General features: G+C 35.1%; 1 protein-coding gene across 6 annotated transcripts in view; it reads left to right on the forward strand.

Annotated features, from left to right (window-relative positions):
• The first annotated feature begins 1,335 nt into the window (after positions 1–1,335).
• Positions 1,336–26,413, forward strand: part of LOC109010801 (calcium-transporting ATPase 10, plasma membrane-type-like) — a 27,502-nt gene continuing 2,424 nt past the window's right edge. The window contains exons 1-37 of one of the 6 annotated variants that reach the window (XM_018991717.2): positions 1,336–1,469; positions 1,631–1,815; positions 5,905–5,977; positions 7,567–7,733; positions 8,848–8,964; positions 9,089–9,128; positions 10,017–10,129; positions 10,235–10,366; positions 10,498–10,587; positions 12,000–12,069; positions 12,797–12,867; positions 12,968–13,051; positions 13,384–13,461; positions 13,545–13,616; positions 14,064–14,147; positions 14,225–14,307; positions 14,389–14,497; positions 14,582–14,637; positions 15,206–15,248; positions 15,377–15,460; positions 15,747–15,881; positions 15,965–16,030; positions 16,117–16,215; positions 17,007–17,117; positions 17,390–17,560; positions 18,229–18,288; positions 20,423–20,587; positions 20,704–20,820; positions 21,413–21,511; positions 21,794–21,931; positions 22,009–22,109; positions 22,753–22,798; positions 22,902–23,036; positions 23,841–23,948; positions 24,029–24,120; positions 24,386–24,480; positions 24,577–25,781. In XM_018991717.2, the coding sequence (XP_018847262.1) occupies positions 7,569–7,733; positions 8,848–8,964; positions 9,089–9,128; positions 10,017–10,129; positions 10,235–10,366; positions 10,498–10,587; positions 12,000–12,069; positions 12,797–12,867; positions 12,968–13,051; positions 13,384–13,461; positions 13,545–13,616; positions 14,064–14,147; positions 14,225–14,307; positions 14,389–14,497; positions 14,582–14,637; positions 15,206–15,248; positions 15,377–15,460; positions 15,747–15,881; positions 15,965–16,030; positions 16,117–16,215; positions 17,007–17,117; positions 17,390–17,560; positions 18,229–18,288; positions 20,423–20,587; positions 20,704–20,820; positions 21,413–21,511; positions 21,794–21,931; positions 22,009–22,109; positions 22,753–22,798; positions 22,902–23,036; positions 23,841–23,948; positions 24,029–24,120; positions 24,386–24,470 (3,219 nt within the window). In that variant the 5' untranslated portion in view covers positions 1,336–1,469; positions 1,631–1,815; positions 5,905–5,977; positions 7,567–7,568 and the 3' untranslated portion in view covers positions 24,471–24,480; positions 24,577–25,781. Of the gene's footprint in view, positions 1,470–1,630; positions 1,816–5,257; positions 5,427–5,904; positions 5,978–6,877; positions 7,734–8,847; positions 8,965–9,088; positions 9,129–10,016; positions 10,130–10,234; positions 10,367–10,497; positions 10,588–11,999; positions 12,070–12,796; positions 12,868–12,967; positions 13,052–13,383; positions 13,462–13,544; positions 13,617–14,063; positions 14,148–14,224; positions 14,308–14,388; positions 14,498–14,581; positions 14,638–15,205; positions 15,249–15,376; positions 15,461–15,746; positions 15,882–15,964; positions 16,031–16,116; positions 16,216–17,006; positions 17,118–17,389; positions 17,561–18,228; positions 18,289–20,422; positions 20,588–20,703; positions 20,821–21,412; positions 21,512–21,793; positions 21,932–22,008; positions 22,110–22,752; positions 22,799–22,901; positions 23,037–23,840; positions 23,949–24,028; positions 24,135–24,385; positions 24,481–24,576; positions 25,782–26,413 lie in introns of those variants that run through there. The other 5 variants (XM_035682995.1, XM_018991715.2, XM_018991718.2 and 2 more) reach the window with 5 other exon arrangements.

Here is a 26,413-nt window from a genome sequence, read left to right on the forward strand (position 1 = left end):
AAAGATAAAAATTAAAATCCTAGATTTCCTCTATTCTTTTATTATGTTTATATCTTTAATTTTTTATGTTTATTAAATACAATCCAATTACCTCATTCAGTACTCCTTTTCTATCAGCATCGATCGATCGATGTTAATTCTTATTGGTTGCCGTAACTAGCAGATATCTGATCAACTTTGTCCAGAAAAAATAATCCTGGGAAAAAAATGTCCTCGTTAGCTTATGTCTACGTACGGGATTTATATCGGAAAATTGCAGGTAATCATGATCACTAGTCCGTATCATTGAATATATATTGCATCTATTTTATGAAAAAAATATTAATAAATCAACAAATAAAACAATAAAGAGTACTCGTCAATAAAATGCCCTTAAAAAATCATGAAGGTCCCTAGCTAGATAGATTAGATACAACTACCACATGCAAGACCTAAATATATAAGTAACACGAGAAATAGACATGCGATATAGAGTAGTGCTAAAGATCTAGCAACCATTGTAGTTGTGCATACATTGCACACACTACATAGTTGCTTCTCATCTTTTTTTTGTTTTTAGGCAAAACGCACCGGACAGTTTCTATCCTTCTCTCTTTCTCTTTCTCTTCCTCTCTCTCTGTTGTCTCTCTCATTAGCTATCTCTCTCTCATTGACTCTCTCTCTCATCCCTCATCGTCTCTCTCTCATCTCCACTCACTCTTATCTCGGTCTCTCTCTTTCATCGCCGCTCTCTCTCATCATCTCTTTTTAATTTCGAATTCAAGAGATGTATAGTTTAGATGATGCTACGTAAAGTGTGCAAAAATGATTGCTCTCAATATTTTTCTATGTGGTATATATAATAGAAAAAATCTACACAATCTCTTACTATTTATACAATCTCTACACACTATTTATTTTTAATTTTTATTATTTTTTTATCAAATATTTAATATATGAATAATGAATAGAAGAATTGAATTAATTTAAAAAGAATAAATTTAAAATAAAAATTTAAAAAATATTAAAAATTTTAAAAAATATGATGTGCTGAAATTGAGATGCTTTCGTAGCATTGCTCTGTTTAATATAATTGATGGTTCTGAGAATTCCATGTGCGCGCATGAAGTTTCTGGGAAATTTCGTTAGTCAACCCCACAGCCAAGTCGTACGTATAACGTAATTATTAGGAATCAGAACAAGCGTGTGAATGATCGCGAGCTATTTTGCGGTCTGTGTCATTACTAGTTGTAGGACTACTGCCACCATGCAGTATATTTTATTTAAAAAAAAAAAAAAACTGCATGATATATGCATATATATAATATATTATCATGTATGCATTATATATACATCAATTCACAAAATGAAACTTCTTCATCGTCATGAGTTTATATATTCAGATGATGTTGTAAGCTATTGATCCGTTTCAAGGCCGGGGCCGTATTATAAACAGATGAAGCTCATTGTATGGGCCGGGATTTACGTACGTACGTATTCGAATCTGCTAGCTCTGATATGATATATATGTATATATATATGCTTCTGCAATCTGTGAATATTGCTAGATATACATGCATGCTATATTATATCTTGTTCTTATTCCTCGATCGTCGATCGATCTCTCGACGAACATGAATGATTTTGACAGCACGCGCGTACTTCTTAATTAGATTATTGAAGTCGATAATCTCTCAATTCCGGGGCGCCGCCGGGCATCCAGCTACCACTAGACTTGTACGTACGTAGATTCGACCAGTTTCTTTGATATATAATTGCAGATCAGCTGGATATATCTCTTTCCTTCGAGCTTTCCTACTCTTCGTTCTTGTCAAGGTAAGCATCTTTATTAATTTGCATTATTTTAAGTAAATATATATATGTGTGTGTGTATATATATATATCCCTTTTTGCATTCTGGAATGTTAGCTGATCTCCACCTTCAACTTCCTAGCTAGTTTCCCTGGCATCTGATCTCTAAATGCTTGGAGAAGAATAAAATCAATCGTATTAATCACACTAAAACTACTACAGATTAATTAAGTTCGTCCTGATGATCTTTTGATTGAACATCACTACCTAAAAGAAAGAAGAACCAAGATGGAGGTTTTTTAACGTCATTACTGCAAGTAATTTAGAGAGTGACCACATGATATATGAGTGAAACGGCCAATATCTTTGGTCATATGAACAGGATCAAACTCAGAGCAAGCGTGGGAAAGGACCAGAAAGGTAGATAAAGTACCGGGTCTCTGTATATATGGCATAAAGATAAGGCACCGTTTGGGGCTTTGGTTAGTGTATTTTAAATTTTTATTTATTTATATATATATTTTTAACACTTTTAAATATTTTTTAAAAAATTAAAAAATTTACAATATTATTAAAAAATACTTTCTTAATTACTAAATAAAAATAAATAAAAAATCCCAACGGAGCCAGCCCAGCTGGAGCTCCAACGAGAAGAGCAGCATTTTCTTAAAGTTAAAGACCAGTCAATTATAATATTCCATTAGATGAAATGGAATCGACGATGAAAATTAAGAAATAATAAAATATCAGATAAAGGAAAATGTTATATATTATTAGTTAGATATTCATCCTATTTTAATTTTTCATCGTAATTTGTAATTGATCATGTATCCACAAATCCATAAATATAATCTTGAAATAAGAGTTTGTATAATATGAGTCATGCCCCGTAAATACGTAAACTGAAATAAAGATAAGAGGCCGATCTAGATATTATATAGAGAAAGAGTAATGTTACATACAGTCGTGAAATGCGTAAATATCGTGCAGTCGTTTTGAAAAAGAGTGGGATCTATTATTAAAAAATTAATTTCTTTTCATGTGGGTCTCATATTTATTCATTTTTTTCAAAACGACTGTACGGTGCTTGCACACTCACGACTGTAAGTATCATTTTTCATAGAAAAATTATTTGTTGCTAGTTGGGAGATACTCACCATATATATATATATAGCTACTTTAAAAAAATGTGTCCCCCCGCCCCCCGTTTAATACGTAACGCTAACTTTGAACCAAAGGCAAAGAATGGGATAAGATATATAAGAATATGTAAGCTTTTCTCAAAAGATAAGAATATGTAAATTGCCATGAACTTTCCTAGCCGGCGTGGTCAGGATCGATGTTCAGTTTTAAGAAGATAAGAATATGACGTTATATAGTACTGACTTATATAATTTGCAAAGAAGAGAGAATTTTTTGGTCATAAGAAATCTTATTCTATTTTGGTCACGTATTTCAACGTATCAATAATTGACGCGTCAATACATGTTGTTATGTATCATAAACATGTAAAAATTCTAAATACAGATAGTATTTTTCTTAATATATAATTTATGCGAGGGAAAAATTATTGTCCTCCAAAACTATAATTTTGTTAATCATTTTAGATCTATAAATCTAAAATGTGACTTTAACTTTTTTTTTAAATCCTCGTTGATTTATTTTGTAAGGCCTAAATATTCATTTAATTAATTCGGACGACAAAGTTGTTTAAACTGTAAAGGGATCGATTTAGTTGGAAAAAGGTTGCCCTGATGCCAAACAAGGTACCTAATTAAGTACTTTAATTAGGAGCTCGGGCGAGATCAAAGGCGCCATTCACGCTTTTGCTTTTGCTTTTGCTTTTGCTATACAGTCAATGCATGCTTATATAAGGTTATTCCAAGTCACTTTTTCTTTTGCTATTATCTGGTTTTTTAAACGAATGTTACGTACTTTTCTTTACCGAGGAAAAGTATGTAGTTGTTTTCCTTTCAACGAAGTATTCGGATTAGGTAAGGCTGGTCTGTTTGAAAATACAACTGTTTTAATATACTTTGCTTCTCTCGAACAAGTTTGAAAACCTTTCATTAATGAAAATGATCTGATCACTTTGAAGTTAATACGTCCGATCGAGTCATGCATGGCCTCTTTAATTTACTTTTTATGTGGAAAAGGAATTAGCGAGTACTACTTTAATTGGCTAGCTCGTAAAGTATGTACTTTCACGTGTACGTAACTGTTCCATGCAAGATATGAAATGTTCTTGTAGTAGTATTTGCGTGGACAGTCCGTACGTTTTGTGAGAATTAGTACTTTCGTTAGGTATAGTTAGAATTTCTTCCTAATTATACGTTGAGACTCGAGAGGGTTACCTTGGGCGCGCAGCTGCAGGTTCTTCTTCCTCGGCAATTTTTGTGGATGCTCACGTTGTTTTTATCAAGAATGGTCTCCTTAATTAATTCAAAACGTCTTAATAACCAGTACTCTTTGATCAGTTCAGGCATAGTTTACACTGTGCTCTTGTTTATGCAGATGTGAGATGTCCGAAACCTAGATAATGTGGATTTATATTAAGTTGGTTTGCTTTCTGTCCGAAACCTATGCAGATGTGAATATGCAGTACTGCGATCCTGTCCAGGCATCCATATATATATATATATATATAGGACGTTATATTTACTACACACACATATACATGGCTTTAAAGCGTCGAAGCTGTTCATAATTTCTTTATTGAGGAAAACACACAAGGACACAGAAGTTTCGCGTTATCTCTGATAGGTACGTAGAATCTGTGGGGCTTGATCTATATCATATATATTTTGGTCTTTGAATATATTCTAGAAAGAGCACGCAGCCAATAGGCAAGGACGCTGCATGCATGCATCACAAGCTATCTTGATATTGCTTTTAAAAGATCATGTATTCATTAAAGGACATCGATGCGCAGAACATTACCGGTCAAAAAAACTTGCACGTTAAAGCGTAAAGCCATCGAATAAAAGAAAGCTCATTTAAAATAGAAGACAAAAGACATGACTGAGATCGTGATCTTCTTCTTCTTCTTAAATAAGAGATACAAGCTAGAGAGATCACTAAGGGAGTGATAGAAAAACTCAGTTTGTTATAATATTTTTCATTGACAGTAATTAATTAGAAAACTGATCACCTTCAACTGCGCATGATTAAGATCAACAATTTATTTCCATTTGATCTAAATAGTTATCTAAATAAAAAAAAGTGATGATCATGTTGATGATATTGATTTCAACGGCCTATTGCTTCTGATCTATTCCTTGCTTGAATCTCATCCAATAAAAGTATTCAAATAAAAAGAATAGAAAGCGTTAGAAACGCTTTAACATGAAGGGACTAAAGGCATGATATCTCTCGTAAGTTCTCCATCTTTTACTTTTTCCAAATTACGTCTCTGGTTCCTGTAGTACTCTATATAATGTGGTTTTTCGCGAGGCGTTATAAGGTGCGCGCGGCTCAAAACAGCTCATTGTTCTAACCTCTGCGGATGTGCGACGAGCAGCAGTAACCTTTAATTCCCTTCCCTGTTGTAAACCAAGTCTTGTCGATCGCTCGGCACCAAAAAGAAAAGAAAAGAAAAGCAAAATACTTGAACGTCGTACGTTCGTGGTCATTAAGTACGTATTATTCTTTTCGCGGGAATTAATATTTATGTTGGTGACAAAATATGTCGGGCCGACATTAATATCCAATTCCATGATCTATTCTAGCTAGTACGGTATATATATGTATTAATTTCTTGTGTGTGTAAGTTCCGTATGAATCTCCTTTCTTTTTGCAATATTGTCAGCAAACTTTAATTAATTAATTTCTTTCTTTCTTTCTTTCTTTAATTGGAGCATTTTAAGATCATATATATATATGGGCGCATGCACTCCTGGTTTTCCGATCACTTACATCGACTACCTCCCATTTAAGAGCAGTACCTAGGTAGCTAGCTATATTGGATTTTTGCAAATATATATATATATATATATTATATATATCTTGATCATGAGATCAATTTTCATGATGAAGAATAATATACATGCATGCATGCTGGATTGCTAAAGAGGAAGAACTTTGATCTTAATCATGAGATATTTTCTGATGCAGGCCGGGTTTTACTAAGTTGTCTTTTTTTTACCACCGATCGAAGATAATCAATTCAAGCACCTGAAATCTCTTGGTACGTCTTTTTCTGGATTTTGTTTTTTTATGTATGTTGCTCTAATCAGCTAATTTCCAAAGAAGATAATTATCAGTACTTCTATTAATGTCTACTCGTCATGAGTTCCATTACCAGATCAAACCCGGCCATGTTTCTCTCCCTTTAACGGTGGACATAGAAATTATGAGCTGGGGGAGATCTTCGATCCTAGTAATGTTCAACGTTGTACATGCCGATCGATCGAATAGGATAGATCATCACCTTGGATCGATAGTTTTCCTATAAAAAGTTCTATTTTGGGTACTAGTAGTAGTAGTACTGCTAGCTACTTAACTGCGTAATCATGATCAATATAACTACTGAATTTGTGCTTCCAATCTTTAGTACTACTGCCTCCAAAGGGAAGGGAGTGCTTTAATTTGCACCATTTAATGACATTTTTTTTGTTAAGACAGCCCAAGATCGATGGTAATTAAATAGGAGTCATGACGTGGAGTTTGATATTCATGTACGTTCACTGGGCCACTAAGTAAATATACCTGATACCCGTTAAAAAACTTAGCAATCATCTGCAATAAAAAAAAATTATTCATCATTTATTTTCTTAATTTTTTTAATATAATATAACATTAGATAATAAATATATAAAAAAAATATAATAAATAATTTTTAATTATTTAATAAAAAGATAATAAGAATTAGAATGATAAACAGTACTATTCCTTGTAATAAATTATACGAATAAATCTCTACAATTTTCTCATATTTTATATTTTTTTAAATTATTATTATTATTTTATTATTAAATATTTATTATATGAATAATAAATAGAAAATTTAAAATAATTTTAAAAAATAAAATTAAAAAGAATTAAAAAAAATATAAAATATAGAATGCATAGAAGCTGTAGCAAAACTCAGATGGTATAGCTCTCCATATTTTGAAGCGTCGGAGTAACTTTTGCGTCTGTTCATCAGCGCTCTCTCTCGTCAAGCTTTCTCACTCCTCTTGTCTCATCTGCTCTCTCTCATAAAATCCACCTCTCTTTCTACTCAAGATCTCTCTCTCTCATCAAGCTCTGGCTCTCTGGCTCTCCTGAACGTCTCTCGCTTCTCTCTCCTCAAGCTCTCTCTCTCACATTAAGCTGTCGGTTGCAACGAGGAGGGAAAAATCCAAATTGAAACTGTAAAATCGGTTGACACGAGGTGTCGTGTGTGTGATTTGATACAGTAGCTGATGAAAAAAAGAAAAAAAAAAGAAGAGAATTTGAGAGAATTTTTTTATTGGCCCTTTGCTGAAATATAAAGTCTGATTTCTGGAATATTCATTTCTTGTGAGCAAGATAGTGAGGAATTCTGAGGAGTTTTCTCCCGCGGGAAACAAGATCGTTTGTAAAGATGTAGTTAATAGAGAAAAGGGACAGAAAAAATAAATCTGAGAGAAGAGTTTTTGAAAGCGAATGTCCGAAAAGAGGAGTTTTAATTGGATTGTGTTGAAGCGACAACTTGAGATTCTGTGAGAGGGATCGTTTGTTGATTTTTTTTTTTCTATGCGTGTTGAGAAGAGAGGGAATTAGAGTGTGACGGTGTCATCTCTCCTGCGACAGAAATGAGTTTCTTCCAGAATTCGCCGCGCCATCGGCGCGACAACGATATGGAGGCCGGACCAAGCCGCTCCGGTGTCGGCATGAACGATGGGGATGGATCGTCTTCGGATCCTTTCGATATTACCAGCACCAAGAATGCCTCAATCGAGCGTCTCCGCCGCTGGAGGGTACGTTTCCCTTTTCAATCCTCTCTTTCTCTCTGTTTTTACTTTTCATTTAGTTCTCCCTGAATTGTCTGTTCGTCAAGATGTTTTGACTATGTTTTCTGCTTTGGTGGGTCCTTGATCTTTTTGTTCTGCGTTTCTATTTCTTTCAACTGTCGAGGTGGTGTTTAAGAACAAAATTTCATTAGAATTATAAAACTAGAGAACAGGAGCTGCTGTGCATAACCATCCAAATATATAGAGAATTAAACATAATGGTTCTTAATTCAAACATTTTCGTTTGAAATCTTCAAATGGTCGTGTATTATGTTCCCGTCAAATACACCCCATCAACCACAAAGGGACCATCCTCCACATCTCTAATTTGCTACGACTACCAAATGGACTTGGCCAAAAGCTAACAAACCCACCATCTTCAGGGCATGGTTCTTAAATCAATGCCCATAAATTCCTAGCCATTTCAGAGTGAAGCAAAAGATGATCAATACTTTCACTACTCTGCTTACACAGTTTCAATCTTTTACTTCAAAATGCCTCTTTATGAGGTTATCCAACTTTGAAATCTTCCCTAAGCTTGTTGTCCAGGCAAAAAATGTGACCCTCAAAGGTGCCCTATTTCTCTAAATAGTTTTTATTTTTATTTTTATAAGTTTTCTATAAATATTCTTCCGAGGAATAGAATAGCCATCTCGATGGAAGAGCCCATTGTAGAAGGATTTGACCTAGAATGTCCGTCGGACCGTCCTATGAAAAGAATCCAACAAAGTTTATCATCACCATCTCCTCTCAATCTGAAAGAGTACAAGCAATTAAAGAATGAAGAGATCAAACATTTAAACTTCACTTTGCGATCAATTACTATTGACCGACATATTTTGTCCACGCCAAATATTGAAATTTGTAAATATTTGACGTCAAAATAAGTGCAGCATTTATTTCATCATGTAATCTTACTATGTTCAGCATAATGACAAGTATAACACTGCATTTCTAATGTTATGTAATGTTCAGTGGTCGTTATAGTGAATATTGTTTCTGTTACTTGAGTCACTATGTTGTAATTTTGAAGATAAGGCTGCTTATAATGTTTGGCTTATCTCAACTTTGTCAACTGTAGCAAGCGGCACTTGTGTTAAATGCCTCTCGTCGATTTCGTTACACCTTGGACTTGAAAAGGGAAGTAGAGAGGAAGCAAAGTATAAGGACTTACAAAGCACATGTTCAAGCCATACAAGTAACATACTTTCTTGTACCTGATTTTTAGGGCACTCTGATGACTTAACAAAAAGAAAAAAAGTTTCCTGTGCACTCTTTATAGCTTGAATGTATTTTCTAATTCATGAAATTGGAAATGTTAGGCTGCATATCGTTTCAGGGCAGCTGGGACACGAGAAAATGGTACTTCTGCATCTGTTATTTCTTGTGAAGATCATTTCCATGTCATTCTGGGTTTTAGAACTATCTCACTCTGTTGTTATGTGATTTGTGCTTGTGGACATGAATCTTCTATGCAATTTTTTTTTTGTGTGTTTGAGCTGTACTGTCACATAAAATATTATATTCTCATGTCTGATACTGCAATGCATTTTTTTTCTCAGCTGTTTTATACTTCTTCTTTCTCCTTTTCCTTTTAAATATTCACCAACTCATAACCTAATACTCACAAGCATTGTTAAATTTCTGCATAGAGGGTAGTTGTGTATACTTGAAATTATTTTTAATGAAGTGACACAATTACATCCATTAGTTGTAAATTGAGTTGTAAAATAGTTGTAGGTGCATCATTACCCTATATTTAATATTACCTATAATATTTAATGAAGGTTTGGTTTTAACTACTTTGATTCTGTTGGTTTTTGTTGTAGGGTACATTAGTCCAATACATCTTCTTTCCCATGCTGGTTTAAGATGTTTTGTTTGTTGGCTTGCAGCAGATCGTATGCCCTAGCAGGGTTCAAGTTTATGTTCAGCTAACATCTATGTTTGACATGTTCTCTGAACTTTTTTAATTAGTTGTTGCTCTTGTATAAATCTTGTGTACTTGGGCTATGCCTCCTACATTTTCTATTAATTTAGTTTTCTAGTACTTTTTTGAAAAAAACACATTCTTTGAACTTTTGATGGGTGTGTTTTATGCCATGATGCTATTTTATCATTTTGTAAGTACCTTTTTTTAATACTGTGATTGGTGGAATACATCACGACTTTTTAATTGCATTCTTGTGGCATGCATCGTTGATTTAAAAATGTTAACATGATGATTTGTCTGCTGCGTTCAACTAACAGAAACGCTGAGACCACCTCCACCCCCCACTGGCGATTTTGCAATTGGACGAGAACAGCTTGCTTTGTTAACAAGAAATCACAATGTTTTAGCTTTGCACCAGGAATATGGGGGGGCAAGTTTTCCTTCAAATTATCTTTCCTTTATCTGATTTATGTATTATTTGTATACAGTATGTATAATTTTTAACCTATTATATACTTCCCTACCTTTACATCAGGTTAATGGGCTATCAAATTTGTTAAAAACAAACTTAGAGAAGGGGATTCAAGGAGATGATCCTGATTTACGGAAGAGGAGTGCTGCATTTGGATCAAACAAAATTCCTCTGAAAAAAGGGAGGAGTTTTTGGGTAAATTTAATTGCAAATTTGATCATTAATAACACATTTGTTTTATTAATAGTATTTTCTTTTCCTTGGTTGAAGATGAGAGTATGAACTACTCTATTTACTTATTTTTTTTTTATTGCTGTTTCTCCTAGATGTTTCTCTGGGAATCTTGGCAAGACCTCACACTGATAATATTGATGATAGCTGCGGTGGCCTCTTTGGTTCTGGGTATAAAGACTGAGGTGAGCTTGGGCAGGGGGCATGATACCTTATGCATTCTGGTTCTTGTATTGCTGTAGAATGTGACTAGTCTATTACTTACGATGATCTTCTTTCATTGCAAGGAAATAGTCTTTGTTTTGATAAAAGACATCATTTTATTTGAGCCACATCCTCTTTTGCTTATGAAGAAATCAAATGTTTTTTTACAAAAGCTAAGAGTGGGCTATGCATGATTGGCTTTGGAGACAAAATACATCTTTATGCCATGTGACTACAATGTGGCAAGACACTGAAATTGACCTTTGAGTCACTAAGTTGGACAAATGCTCCAGTCACACGTGATGATGATCTAAAACTTTGAATTATAACGTGGGTAGCTTTCTTTATATAGACAACGGCTCAAGATAAGATCTTGACCATGGAAAACTTAAGGAAGAGAGGCATCTTATGGTCAAGGATTGGCGTTCTATGTGCAAGAAGGGTGGGGAAACTATCAACAATTTGTTGCTCATTGTAATGCGACTAGGGCTTTGTGGGCATCTATTTTTCATCACCTTCTTGAAATTGAGTAGGCGATTCCGCAGAGTGGTGGAGTTATTGGTGCTTTGGGGAGGTAAACTGGGAGACAATTCGAACATAGATATTTGGAGTATGGCTCTTACGTGCTTAACGTGGTGCATTTGGACTGCACATAGTGCCCGCAATTTTGAAGGCCATGAGTGAACGCTACCAGAGCTGAAAACCTCTATGGTCAAGTCTTTGTATGAATTGTTAACAGTCCATGACAATACTTAAGTTTCTTCTTTTGTGATTCTCTTGTTCTCTTTTCCCTTCTTAGCTAGGTGTTTTCCTACATATTTTCTCAGTGTACATGAGTAATGCCTCTTACGCTTTTTTTTTTCCTAATAAAATTTTAGTGTCATTCCTTATATAGCCAACTGAGGATGTGGTTTTCTTTCATTCTCCTGTCATAAGAATCTTGTAAAGTAGTACTAGTAGCCTATTACAAGTTGAATCCTATGGCTTTCACTTTAACCCACGTGCTCAATAGTTTGTAAGATTTAGGTTATATGTCACTGAGGATGAGATTTTGTTCTGACAACAAGAGGTGTGGAGGCAGAATAGTAGTGCAGAAAGCCATCCTTCCTGCCTGTTGCTGTTCTACTTTTACTTCTGTACCAACGGGTTGTGCCCCACTGCTAAAGTCTGAATAGATAAAGAGTCATTTTCAGTGCTTCTGGCTATATCTGTTGTGGTTTTGATCACTGTTTGTTAATGAGATTCACTTTCTGGTTTGATTTTATTTCAGATTTGCTTTCCTTTCTCTCTTAGTCTTGTGTTCTTACACTGCTTTTCTCTTAAAATATCTGAGACAAGATCTTTTTGCTTATCTCATGACATTATGCCTTATTCTTCATTTTTTGTATTATAGGGTATCAAGGAAGGGTGGTATGATGGAGGAAGTATTGCTTTTGCAGTTATTCTTGTCATTGTTGTTACAGGTATTGAATTAAATGTTTGATCAAAGTTTTATTTCCTTCAACGATTGTTCTATTTTTTGTGAGTAACTTTGATATGGTGTATTATTACACCCATAGTTTGCTCAACTGTACTGAGTTTTATTATTATTTCTTCTTTATTGTTTTTAGACATTATTCCTTATTTTTGGACAAGATCTTGGTAGGGACATGCAAACAAGAGTACCTTTCTTTTTACAAGTATAAACCAGAGGACCTGAAAGCCTTGTAATTATCTTTGTAATCATGTGCCTAGGATAAATATAGCTGATAAAAGAACTAATCCGATGCCATGCATTGAGCTTTTTAAGATCTTGTTGGCCAAAAAAGGGGTAAATATTTAAGTAGTATTTGTTGACATATGCACATTTTACTTACCTGGTCGTGTATCGTTTATTTGAGAGCTTTATTTTTATGGCATGTTATAAATTCCCTCATGTGCATTATTGCTCTATGTATAATTTCTTAAGTAAAAGTTATTACCTGAATGCCTGAGAGCTGTTATAATTAAGTATTTAAATCTTAGTCTGTTCTACTTTGATGTACTGTATCTGAAATTCTCTCTGAATCTTTAATTCTCCACCTGATTGTGAAATGTCATTTATTTATTCTTTACAACTCGGAGGGATTTAAGAATTGTGTCATTGTGGTCTCCTTTATTTGCATTATTTTAAGTTTTGGCCCATTGTCTTTGTAATTCTTTCTTAAACAGCTATAAGTGATTACAAACAATCTCTTCAGTTCCAAAATTTAAATCAGGAGAAAAGAAATATCCATATGGAGGTATACTTTATGGCTTTATGTGCTTTATTCTTCTCTTTTTCATTTTCACATTGCTTGGTTATTTTATCTTAGAATTTTTATTTGAAGATTCACTTTATAGGTTATTAGAGGTGGCAGAAGAATTGAGATATCTATATATGACATTGTTGTTGGTGATGTTGTACCTCTTAACATTGGTAATCAGGTACATGTTTCTTTTTTGTTGTTCTTATTATATATATATTATCGTTGGAGCTTTGAAAATCAGGAACGCTCTTTGGATGATTTTAGATATTTCTTCTTTCACACCCTATTCCTTTGGGCTTCTGTTATTGTCCCCAATGGGTCTAGTTTTCATGATTCTCTTGTATTCATATCTAGCTCCTAACTTGTAACTAGGTGTTCTCTTTGTGTACTTCCTGTGTACTTGGGCTTTGCCTATTTACTTTATTCAGTAAAATTTTGTTTTTACCAATAAAAAATAATATATTACCATTGTTATTTAAAGTTGAGTTGACCTTCTAAATCTTTCTGCAGGTCCCTGCCGATGGAATTTTAATTTCTGGTCATTCTCTCGCAGTTGATGAATCAAGTATGACTGGAGAGAGCAAGATTGTGAGCATTCCTACCCATCTGGTCATTTTAATTTATCAATTAATATTTCTTTTTTCTTTTTTGAAGAGTGAACTTTTTTCCAGGTTCACAAGGATTCCAGAAATCCGTTTCTGATGTCTGGCTGCAAAATTGCAGATGGTAGTGGCACCATGCTGGTAATATAGGATTTTCTTAGCTTTTTTAGCAAGTATATCTTATATATCTTCTTATATCTATTAGTACCATATAAAAGATAGTGGGATATGAAACATTGATGCAATTGCCTAGATTAAACAATTTTTGGGAAAAGGGAAGCTTGTTTTGAAAAAAAACATTACGTTGGAGTTTATTTTTATCCCCTGAAAGCATAAGTGTATAATTTTCATATATGGATCAGTTATTTTGATGTCTCTATATTTCATATATGATTGTTTTCACTTTTATAAAAAATGCTGTTCTTTTTGGGGTTTACCTTTCTCTTGCTGGAGATGGAAACCACTTTTCTTTATGAATCTATACATGTATTTGAAACCTTTTATATCTGGTCAGTCTCTCACATTAAGCCAACTTGCTTTGTGGTATACCCATGTTATATATGTTCCTTTTATTTGTTTATGTACTAGGTGACTAGTGTTGGGATGAATACCGAGTGGGGATTGCTCATGTCTAGTATTTCAGAAGACACTGGTGAAGAGACACCATTGCAGGTCTGCTATTTTTTCGATGTTTTCTCTTGAAACTCATATTTTGCACATTATGTTTACTTTTAAATCATTTGTTTTAGGTACGCCTAAATGGGGTTGCAACTCTCATTGGTATAGTTGGACTTTCAGTAGCTGTCTCTGTCTTGATTGTTCTTTTGGTCAGGTAAATTAAACTTGGGACTGCTCTCTCTCTCTCTCTGATAGTGAATTATTGTGGATGACCTCATAAATTGAATATATGCAGATATTTTACTGGCCATACCAAAAACTCAGTTGGAAATCCTCAGTTTATAGCAGGCAAAACAAAAGCTAGTGATGCCATTGATGCTGCCATTAAAATTGCTACCGTTGCTGTATGTGTTTCTCTGTATGTAGATATATATTTATTATTGTGTGGAGAATTTTATTTTCCCATTACCTTTGTTGAAATCTTGTAGGTCACCATAGTAGTAGTTGCAGTACCCGAAGGGCTTCCCTTGGCTGTTACCTTAACGTAAGTTTGCCTGGCCTGATATATAATTTTGTTCAGATTCTTGACTTTCTTAATCTCTCCTACATGTCAACCCATGTTCTTTCATTTTATTATTTTCTTTCCGTAGTTCTTGTATTACCTTCAATTTATATATAGCTCAGATCGGTATTACCAACATCACCAATTTCTTCGTGGCTCAAGCAGTTGAGATATTCTAAGCCTACTTTCCCATTAACTTGCAGATGGTGCTGCTAGAAATTAGTGCAACCCATATCGATGTGCATATTGGAATGTATATACTTATATATCGGAGTTGGCAAATGATGAACGTTTTTGTAAAATAAAATAAAAATCTTCTTAAAGTTCCTTTAGGCTGTTACTTAGGTTATTAAATGGTCAAATATTCTAATTTTAAACCCATTTATTTTCTGGCAGGAGTGTAATTCTCATACATGTATTCCCACAGTCTTGGCTACTTATTTCTTGTTTATCATCTGAGACATTATTGATTGCGTGGCTGAAAATGTTTTAATTTTTCAATGTTCCCATATGTTACCACGGACTTATTATTTGTTTTACTATGATACAGCCTTGCCTATTCCATGAGAAAAATGATGGCAGACAAGGCCCTGGTATGTAATGTTGGGGATTTTCCATCCTTGTGCTTATGGGAGACCTTAGTCACAGAGGCTGAGGCACACACACACATGCCTGTTGTGCGATTGGAAGTATACTGTTCATAACTGAAGTTATGCTGCAGGTGCGTAGGCTCTCTGCATGTGAGACCATGGGCTCTGCCACAACTATTTGCAGTGATAAGACCGGAACCTTAACTTTAAATCAGGTGAATTATTAATCAGTTGCTTGATCAATCTTTTCCTTTTTCAGGAGGGTAGTATGCTTGTTTTGGCTGATAGTTAATTGTAGATGTTGGGAGTGCACATAATGTTGCGTGGGCCTGGTGGTAGGGAACTACTCTTGAGTGCTAGCTGGATGTTTTGGGGAAAAAAGCTCAACTAGATCCTTCTTTCCTTGCACCCCACTTTTGTTTTTTTGGAGGGGGAGTTATCACTTTTCTTTTTCTTTCAGTTATGCATTTTTTTAATTGTGACATTTCCTTTTATTGATAGATGACTGTGGTTGAAGCTTATGTTGGTGAGAAAAAAATTGATCCTTCTGATAAGTCAGAGTTTTCTCCCATGCTTTACACTTTACTTATTGAAGGCATTGCACAGAACACAACTGGCAGTGTGTATATGCCTGAGGTATGCTTTTTCTTGATCAATTATCCTGGAAAAACAAGTAGCAATCAGCACAGTATGATGATGCTGTTGCTGGTTCCCTGCAGGGTGGTGGTGATGTGGAGGTCTCTGGATCACCAACAGAAAAGGCCATTCTTTTTTGGGGAGTCAAGGTACATTTTCTAACCGCACACCATTTTCCAGTTCTCAGGTAAATTTATTTATCTTAGACTAACAAAACTGGTCTCTTTCTTCACAGCTGGGGATGAATTTCGAGGCTGTCAGAACTGAATCTTCAGTTATTCATGTCTTCCCATTCAACTCAGAGAAAAAACGAGGTGGCGTTGCGCTTCAGCTGGTAATGTGAATGCACAGTCCTTTGTGTCTAGTGATCATAGAAGTATTGCAATCTCAATGGCGATGGTATCACTATAAAGTGATCTTTCTATTTCTGGTTTTGATGTCATTTTTGAGACTCAGAATTTCTTTACCGGGAAGTAAAGCTTGGAATCTCTGTTGTTGCTTTCCTTAATCTTCCTTCATTCTTCTCTCTGACTTTGGGGTTTGAATTAAAGGGTGAGTAGATTTAAGGATTTGCAGATTGGTTTTGTCTCAAGGTCGGAGTTATTACCTTGAAAGGTCAAGGTTATGATGCTGAGAGAAATCATGGCATAAACTGGATCAAATATCTCTTGTTTGAACTGCACTAATGCACCACATGTATTGCTGCCTGCGTGATAAAATATTTTGGTTGCTAGAGAGTTTGGATTTCACTTCAGTAGCAAGAATTTTAAGATGTTTAGTTTTGCTAAATCAACTGTATAATTTTAAGTTTGTTTCATATTGAATAGTATCAAATTTTATGTAGCTGATTTATATTATTAATATTTATTGACCTGTATTGCATCTAGGCTAGGTGAGTAATTCCCTTGACATTTATTTTTTTTGCTTTCATTGTTATTTTCTCAATAAAAGAGTGATTGCTTCATACAGCTGAACCAGTAAAACTACTTTCTTGGTCCTTAATTTTTGTGAGTCAGGAATCTTTGTTTGGAGGTTCAGAAAGAAGTCTAGATATACTGTGTTTTGTGTATACAATGAAATGTTATTAATAGTGACTGTTCATCATTTTCTTTGCCATATTTTCAGCCTGATGGTCAAGTTCATATTCACTGGAAGGGGGCAGCTGAAATAGTTTTGGCATCATGCACAATGTATATTGATGCAACTGATCGGGTGGTAATGATGGATGAAGATAAGGTATGACAGTGTAATAGCTTTTCAAGTACAGTTTGTATTTTAGTAGTTAACTGGGTTTTACCTTTGTGTCTCTTTCCCTTTTTTCTCTTACCAGCTTGGTATTGTCCTGGCATGTTATAATATGTATATCTTGAAAGAAATGTTTTTAAGAGTTTTATCTACAGATATAATAATACTTTTGCTTTTCTTAGTGTATATTCTGTGCTAGAATGCAAAACCTGCATGTATGCTTGTAGTCAAAGTATTTTAGTTAAATTCGATTTGTTTTGCAGATGATGTTTTTTAAAAATGCTATTGAAAACATGGCCACTGGTAGCTTGCGTTGTGTTGCCATTGCATATAGGTCATCTGAATCGGAGGAGGTTCCATCTGATGAAGAACAACTAGCTCTGTGGGCGTTGCCTGAGAATGATCTTGTACTGCTGGCTATTTTAGGTATCAAGGTAGAATTTCCTCAGAAATTCAATATAGATTCATATTGAGAGAGTTATATTGTCTGTATTTGGTTGTAGTTTCTAGACTTTGACATCATTTGGCCTTGTGCATTATTTCTCTAATGAATTTGGTTGCAGTTTCTTCTTGATTTTACATAATTGTTTCTTTTCATTGTTTGACATCCTTCTTGGCCAATTAGCTTTAGATCCATTGGCACCTTCTCCCCTATAATGATGGGTGAGTGGCTGGTTTTTAGTTCAGGATCCACTGGGTGGGTACATGGAGCAAAAAGACACATTCTATATCATTATCGGGATTGTATGGTCGGGGACATTGGATGAGATATAGACATGCCAGTTTGTTGTTATTCCCACTCACAGGCTTTGGACTCTGCCTTGAGGAGTTGCTTTAATATCAATTTTGTAGAATTCGTATCTATATTTATTTCATCTCTTCCCTTTTGTGTAATACATTTATGTAATTTGGCTGCATTGCTTTATTGTGGTGCTCTTAATGTTCAAAGTCCAACAATGATCTTGACACTTAGGTATGTCTACTTAAAGGGCTTGCCTTTGGGTCATTATCTGAAATTTCTGGAGAAAATTTCACTCTGGCATCATCTTTTGAAAGTTAATCTTGTCTTGGTTTTTTCACTCATGTAGACAACGTAATGCAGGATCCTTGTCGGCCCGGTGTCAAAGATGCTGTGCGATTATGCCAAAATGCTGGTGTTAAGGTACCTTTTGAGTTCTAAACTTTTAGTTGCTTGTGATTTTTTTCAAAAAAAAAAAAAAAAAACGTATTGATAAGCACTAGGGTGCAACCCAAGTACTACTTGTTGAAGGTCTGTTTCTGCAATCGATCCTGTAGTTGACGCTATCATTGCCAACCTTTAGAGTCCTAGTGTTGGATAAATATGTTGCATTTCATTGTCAGTTGGGATCTTCGATGTTATAAAAGAAATGCATGTGTCAGTTTCTTGTGATATTGCTTGCAGGTGAAATCATTCATGTCTTTTTGGGGGGCAAGCAAGTTTATTCCTCTGTAAAGAATCTATACAATAAATTGGCAGTGCCCATAATATATAACTTGGTAATGCTAAAGGGGGAGCATTGGTACTTCCTTTCATATCCACCACCTCAAGTAAATCGGAGTCATCTTCCATAATGTTGCTGTGCTAACTCTGAAAATTCCATAACGTTCTTGCTAACTCATGATGTGGTAAGAAATGATCAACAGATTTCCCAATCCTCATACACTTACAACACTATTTGACCATCGTGACATGATGCTTTTGTATCTTGTCCAAGACCATGTATTGCCATCCAAGCAAAGAAAGCGGCGCTCAAGGGAGCCTCTCTCTTCCAAATCGTCTTCCATGGAAAGTAGTGCTGTTTTAAGAGGCCATGGCATTACCCCTTTGATAAACTCCTATGCATCTTGTCTACCCCACCCAGTCTTAGTTGAAGAGAATACAGCCTAGCATACAAGGAGATGAATTAGTCTACCTCTTAATCTTGTGGCACTCAAACAAGCTCCACTTCCAATTGGGGGGAGTCATTGGACAGATGTGAGTTGTCTGCCACCGATGTGTTCTTCTCCCTAGCTGTATTCAGCATCTGAGGAAGCCCATTTGAGAGGCTTACTGTTGCACCATACACTATCCCATTCCTTTATCTTGTTTCCATTCTCCATCTCATATCTGATTTGTTGGGAAAATTTCCTTCAGGCCTATGGCAAAGTCCTCCCAACTCCTCCCATCTTATCTCATATCGTGATTTGCATCCCATCTCATTTCAATATCCAAACACAAAAAACACAAATACTTTTCAATTTCAAATCTTCAACTTTTTTGTCTAATCATTACCTAATCATTACAATTTTGCCAAACTTCTAAACAAAATACAAAAAACAATTCAACTTTTTCAAATAAAAAAAAAATTATATCAAAAAATTATATTCTAATAATATTTTAACTCTATAATATTTTTATTCAACTTTTTCTCTCTCCTTTCCCAAAACCCCATAAAACATATTAATTCAAACTATTTCACCACTATTCACAAACCATTCATCTACTAGTCACATCTCATCTCATCTCACTATCCAAACGAGACCTCAGTCTCCTTGAACGTTCTTCCATAATTCAACCCCTAATTCCCAATCATCTTGTTGGATCTGCAAGCACCCCACTAATAGTTAGATCATAGTTTTACCGCATTGCAGCCACCATTTGGACTGCAAATCCTACTTAGTTCGAACTCTAATTGGATTGTAGTACCAAACCCTTATACCGACATCTACATCGATGGCTTGAATTCTAATTCATCACTCTTTTTACAAATCTCGTATTACCTTCTACAGGAATTTTTCGCTTGATTATTTTTGTTGTTTTTTTAATTTGGGATTTAGTGGAATTTGATAAATTTAGTTCACATATTGAAATAATTACGTATAGAATACTTGCACCATGTCTGAGCACATCGTTTGTATGAAATCTTCAGGTTCTCAGTTTCGGTTCATATAGTGTTTTTATTTATCTACAGGTATTTTTATACACAATGGTTTCTCATAATACTATCCATATGTATTATTATGATACATTACCTTACCTTCTAAAACAATGGCACTCCTTCATATAAATAGGTTAAAATTCTGGTCTAAGGATTTCTGTAGCAGAAAATATGTGAGATTACTCTAGTTTTATCTATCAAATTATTTTTTTGTTGCTTACTTTTAAAGTAGTTCATTGAAAGATTTTTTTCTTTTTTTCCAATGCTTGGTGCTGTTTTTGGTCTTCATTTTCTTGATAACTGTTGATTATTGCAGTACACTGTGTGAACAATTGTTTTTTTTTTCCTGACCTGTAGGTGCGGATGGTCACTGGTGATAATGTTCAAACTGCGAAAGCAATTGCCTTGGAATCTGGAATACTAGGTTCGGATGCAGATGCTACTTTACCATATCTCATTGAAGGAAAAACATTTCGTGACTATTCAGATACCCAAAGAGAAGAAATTGCAGAGAAGATATCTGTACGATCTGCTACATTTGCATAATCCCTAGATTAAATTCTTTTATATGTTTACAATGACTAATTAAATTCTTGTGGGAAAACTGATAGAAAGAACCTTTCTTGTCCAATATATAGGTGATGGGGCGGTCGTCTCCCAATGACAAGCTTTTGCTCGTGCAAGCATTGAGAAGGAAAGGACATGTTGTTGCTGTAACTGGGGATGGCACTAATGATGCCCCTGCTCTACATGAGGTTGGACAACTAATTTTCCTATTTCTCTGTTATCTCTTCTTATTTTCTTTTCTTTTCTTTTTGTTTTTCCTTTTGTTTTATGGAGTCATAAGTTTGGCTATGTCCTTTGCTTTAGTTTTTCCTACTTGTAGTGTTGTCTGTAGTGTTAACATACATGTGATGAAGTCTGTAGTTGTCTGTAGTGTTAACATACATGTGATGAAGCCTGTAGTGAATCTAATTGATCGTACATATGTTGATACTGCTGTGGCATAGACCATTCAATGCTGTCTGCTTGAGTGGTTCCCTATCCTCAAAATGCCTTGTTTAAATGTGCTTTTTCTTCAATGAAGGAGAAAAGGGATCCTTTGAAACTTTGATCATGTTGACTATGGGAGTGGAATAAACTAATTGTGGATCCAGGTGGCTGTTTCCATCATGCGATGGTGATTTGGCTGTAAAACCTGTACCTGCCGGTTTGAGTCTTGTTGTCTTGACTGTAAACTTTGAAATTTATTAGAAATGAAATAATCTCCTTTTTATTTTCTAGAACACAATTTTCTATTTTGTTATTCTTGATTGGTGTTCACTGTTCAATTATTTTGGAGTTCAGGCAGACGTTGGTCTTGCAATGGGTATTGCTGGCACAGAGGTTGCTAAAGAGAGCTCCGATATCATTATCTTGGATGACAATTTTGCTTCTGTTGTGAAGGTATGTCTTGTCCTCTAGTGCCTTTTTAGGGTAAATGATGTTGCGTTAGTTTGTGTTTGTAGTCACTGACTTTTCTTCTTATAGAAGGTTCTTCTAATTAATCTGAAAGATTCTCTTATGTTTGTTGTTAAAGACACGATTGCATTGACAGAGACCTACTAATCTGTGACCCTACTTATTTGGCATGCATGTATTTGAGATTATCCTGGTCGCTATAAAATCAATTTTGCCTTTTTTATTTTTAAGAGGAGAATTATTATTATTTTTTTCCTACTAATGTAGGTTGTCAGGTGGGGCCGATCTGTATATGCAAATATTCAGAAATTCATTCAGTTCCAACTTACAGTGAACGTAGCAGCTCTGATTATAAATGTTGTGGCAGCTGTTTCCTCTGGTGATGTCCCACTAAATGCTGTCCAGGTTTGCTCTCTCTCTCTCTCTGTGCACATTGGTTGTGTACAATACTGATGGCTTGACATTCTTTGCTCTTTGTATAGCTTCTCTGGGTTAATCTTATCATGGATACTCTTGGAGCTCTAGCATTGGCTACAGAACCACCAACTGATCACCTGATGCAGAGGCCACCAGTTGGTCGAAGGTAGTAATTTTTCGATTATGGGAGCTTTTATTTTATTCTGGTTTTCTTCAAAACAGATTTACCCAGTACTTTTTCTCAATTTTAAGAGTCATGCTATGCTGATCTGGCCATCTTGGAAAAGCTATGCTTTCCTTGGGGGTGGGAAAGAATTTTGATGTTGTAATGTCATTTAAGTTATATACTCAAATTTTCAATTATGGGGGCTTTTATTCTATTCTGGTTTACTTCAAAACAGATTTTACCCAGTATTTTATCTCAATTGAGTCTCATGCTATGCTGATCTGGCCATCTTTGAAAACCTATGCTTTCCTTGGGAGTGGGAATGGATGTTGATGCTGTAATGTCATTTAATTTATGTACTCAATTCATCTAGAAGTTCACTAACTAGTTCTCGATGGTATATCAAAAAAGGTTTTATTAGTAATCAAATATTTTTAAAAAAACGTTGAAGGCATAGCCTAAGAATTCAGGAAAATGATAGATCAAACTTCTATAGTGGTCATATTGACCAACAGCTTTTTAAGACCAGCCTGGAATTGTGCTTGTATCTTGAACTCTTATGTGAAAATAATTAGATTGAGTATCTTGTGCTTGCTTCTTTGATAGTTTTGTGAAATATACTGATGGCTTGTGTGTTTCCCAGAGAGTCTCTTATAACAAATATCATGTGGAGGAACTTGCTGATACAGGTACAAGGCTTTTCATGTTTCTTTTGTGGTCTGTAGTTCATTAGCAGTGTGTTTCAGCTGTCGGTGATGTATGCTGTCGATAATGGTGGTTGGGAAATTGTAGGCTCTATATCAAGTGACCATCCTGCTTGTTCTCCATTTCGGAGGTAGGAGTGTGCTGAATTTGAAGGGTGACACAACGGAGCATGCCAACAAAGTGAAGAACACTTTAATATTCAATTCCTTTGTTTTCTGTCAGGTAAGTTTTAACATGTGAAATTAATAGGGAAAGAAATTTAAATAATTTAATTTCTCTTACTTTGGTTGTTTGATCTTTATATATTTTTTGGTACTTAAATTTATTTAAAACAACATTATCATTAGACTTCGTGGATGACTGGATCTGGTCTTTTAGAGAAGTGAAATGAGATGGATTCACTCTTGCCTTCCTAGGTGAAGCTCTTCCTCATGCGTTTAAAAGTCTTCCATGCTTCATTTGAAGTGATCAGACAGATGTTGATCGAATCTTTCTTTATAAATAAAAATAGTTCTTTTGTTGCTAAGGAAAAGGCTGCTCTTGTAATTCCTTTTCTTATTTTGTGTATATCTCCTCCTCTCTCTCTCTCTCTCTCTATTCTTTTACACAAGCTTGAAGTCAGAAGTTAGTAGCCACTGACTAGCCTGTGAAGCTGTGCAGGTGTATAAAAATTGCATGCATACTTGCATTACGTGAATACCGTACAGGTCATTGAAAGCTTCTTAGGGTATTGATGGCACAGTGCTGTGCTTCTGCCAAAACTCCATTCGCAATCCAATCAAATACTTTTACCAATTTTACTTGTTTGGGAAAACTGTCTCAAGACTTTTTTTCATTGTTATGCATGGTAGTTTTCCAGTATGATTCGTTTATGCCTTTAAATTTTACTGGCTGAGCTGATCTCACTCCCAGGGGATGGTGAACTTGTTCTTTTTTACTGATAAACTTTGGGTGGCATGTTGCTATGTCATGACTGTTATCTTTTAACATTTAAGCACATGAATGACATGATTGGTCCAACTGCAGGTTTTCAATGAATTTAATGCTCGGAAGCCGGATGAATTTAATGTATTCAAAGGAATTACTAAAAACTATCTTTTTATAGGAATAGTTGGATTAACTGTTGTGCTTCAGGTGAGATTTGTATGATATTTTTATTTGCTGGTTATGCTTTACTATCTTGCTTGGACTAAGTATTTATTGCTGTTGTTTAGGTGATTATCATTGAGTTTCTTGGGAAGTTTTCCTCAACAGTAAAGTTGAGCTGGTCAAAGTGGCTGATCTCCATTGTTATTGGTTTTATGAGGTCAGTTTGTTATGGTATGAATAGTTAAGAGGTAGTACTTCCAAGATGTTTTTGAGCATCTTGAATCTCAACTCTGTTTGTTTGGGAACTTTGCCCTCAAAGTGAATTTTTTTGCTTGATGATCATTAGCAGAATTGGAAGGTCTAACCAAAAACTTTGAAAGACTTGTCCATGTGAAAACATAGGCTGTCTGATTATAGATTAAAGACCTTATCTCTATGTTTTCCCCTTATGGCTGACAGAACTCTCTCTTTCTCTCTCTCAGTTGGCCCCTAGCTGTTATTGGAAAACTGATACCTGTACCAGAAACTCCCTTGAGTGAGTTTTTCCCAAGATTCCCGCGACGATGAATGTCTCAAGGTACGAAAGCGTAACTATTTATATTCATGGTCTTTATATGTTCCATTCAAAGTCAGCTTCTTAGATTTGGTTAATTTTCTCTTTCTTGACTTACAGGTTAATGTTAGTTGATAGAATGCTTTAAGGAGTCTGAGCAATGCCTCTTCCACTGAACCCAAAAAAATGCATCTCGCAAAAATTCTCTTCTCCACCATTTTTATTGACCCTGCCAATTTCACACTAAAACGACGTATGAAATCTTTCTCGTCCTAAACATATTTTCAACCAGCTCCAACTCTTTCACAAAACTCCCAGAACAACAAATCTGCAATATTTTGTAACAAATAGTATAAAATTGAAAACTTTTCACATCCAAACATGGCCTAAAATTTTCAAGAAGGAAACAGCAAAGGATGCGGCCCCATAATCAAATGTAAGATGTGAAGGCACAAAAAAGAGCAAGAAAATTTGTAATTTCTTGCTCAAGGAAATGAGTCTTTTATAGGGAAACCTGATAAGAAAAGCAAGTGAGATGGATTCTGGATCTTTTATAAATACCATTGGATGTCCCCAATTGGAATCAATGCCTACCAACTTTGAGAATAATTTAAAGAAAATGGTACTTCCAGAAGGCCAAGTTTTGGTTGTTCTGTCACATTGAAGAGGTTGAAGGAATTACAAGAAAAAAGAAATATAAGTCAATTTCTGATTCTGTAGATGATGCCAAGCAATGCCAGCTTGGATGATAAGCAAGGGGCAGTTATATCTAAATTTAAGGATGTGGAGTGGTAGGGAGATCCCTGAAATCAATAGTTTTGGCACCACTCCAGAAAGGGGCGGTGTCAAATCTAAAATTTAGATGAGGATGGTTCAGTTCTGAAAGTTCACTTGCTGGAATTTTGGAGGATCTCATCAAAAAGAATTCAGAGAATATTGAGATAAGAGATGTAAATGGAAACAGTTCTAAAAAGAATGAATGTAAGGAACCAGGTCAGAATATGGGTAACAACAGGGAAAAAAGGTCCCAAGAAAAGAAATTTTCCAGGCTACCGACAGAAATGCCCCCTGAAGAACTGAAACGCAACAGAAGGTTTGGAATCATACGAGAGAAATGAGCAACAAGTGATGGTGAATGCATCACTTGGTAGTAATGGGAGTGCTGTTAAGTTAGGTCAAGGTGAAGGTGGTCAAGTTAGTTCAGAAGATTTTCTAAAGCCATCTAACTGACAGATTAATGGGCGGGCAAATGGAAACCTTGAGAAGCAAATGGAGAGAAACCTGTCTTTGCGCAATTGAAGAGGCAACGTGGTGGTTCTGTTGAGGTATTTCTGACTACCTTCTCAATCAATCTTACTATATGAGTGAAGCACATAAGTGGGCCATCTTCAAATTAAAAAGAAAATCCGTGAATTTATTTGTTGCCACCACAGTTTGATTTGTTCCCTGAATACTAACAACACCTCCTTAGTAACCGTCTTGAGCATAATATGTGCCTTTATCTAGCATGCATGAGAATCTATTTACTGTATCAAATTTCCACTGTTTGTAGTATGCACTTGCAGTCACAAGGGCACCTCATTTATATATTGTGCACACATAGGAGTGGTTACTTGGAATTAGGTTCAAAATGTTTCTGATCATCTTCTCCATCAAGAAAAGTATTTTGTTAATTTTCCACTATGTTACGTATGCAAAGTGGTTGGGAATGATATTCTCCACGTTTCACATCAGTTTCATTTAGGTGTCCTTTCAGTTATGTAATAATAATGAACTCAATCAAGCCTTTGTCTTAATTAAATCGAGGTTGATTTTATTGACTATTGTTCAACTAATTGAGCTTGTGATATCTTATCCAATATCATATATCTTGCCTTATCTCTGTTTGTCGTACCCTTCTTCACCATGTTTACTCACATTGTTTTAGACTTTCTTCTTCTCTATCATACTTCCTATA

Source organism: Juglans regia, chromosome 11 (assembly GCF_001411555.2).
Source record: "Juglans regia cultivar Chandler chromosome 11, Walnut 2.0, whole genome shotgun sequence".
NCBI classification, from domain to species: Eukaryota; Viridiplantae; Streptophyta; class Magnoliopsida; order Fagales; family Juglandaceae; genus Juglans; species Juglans regia.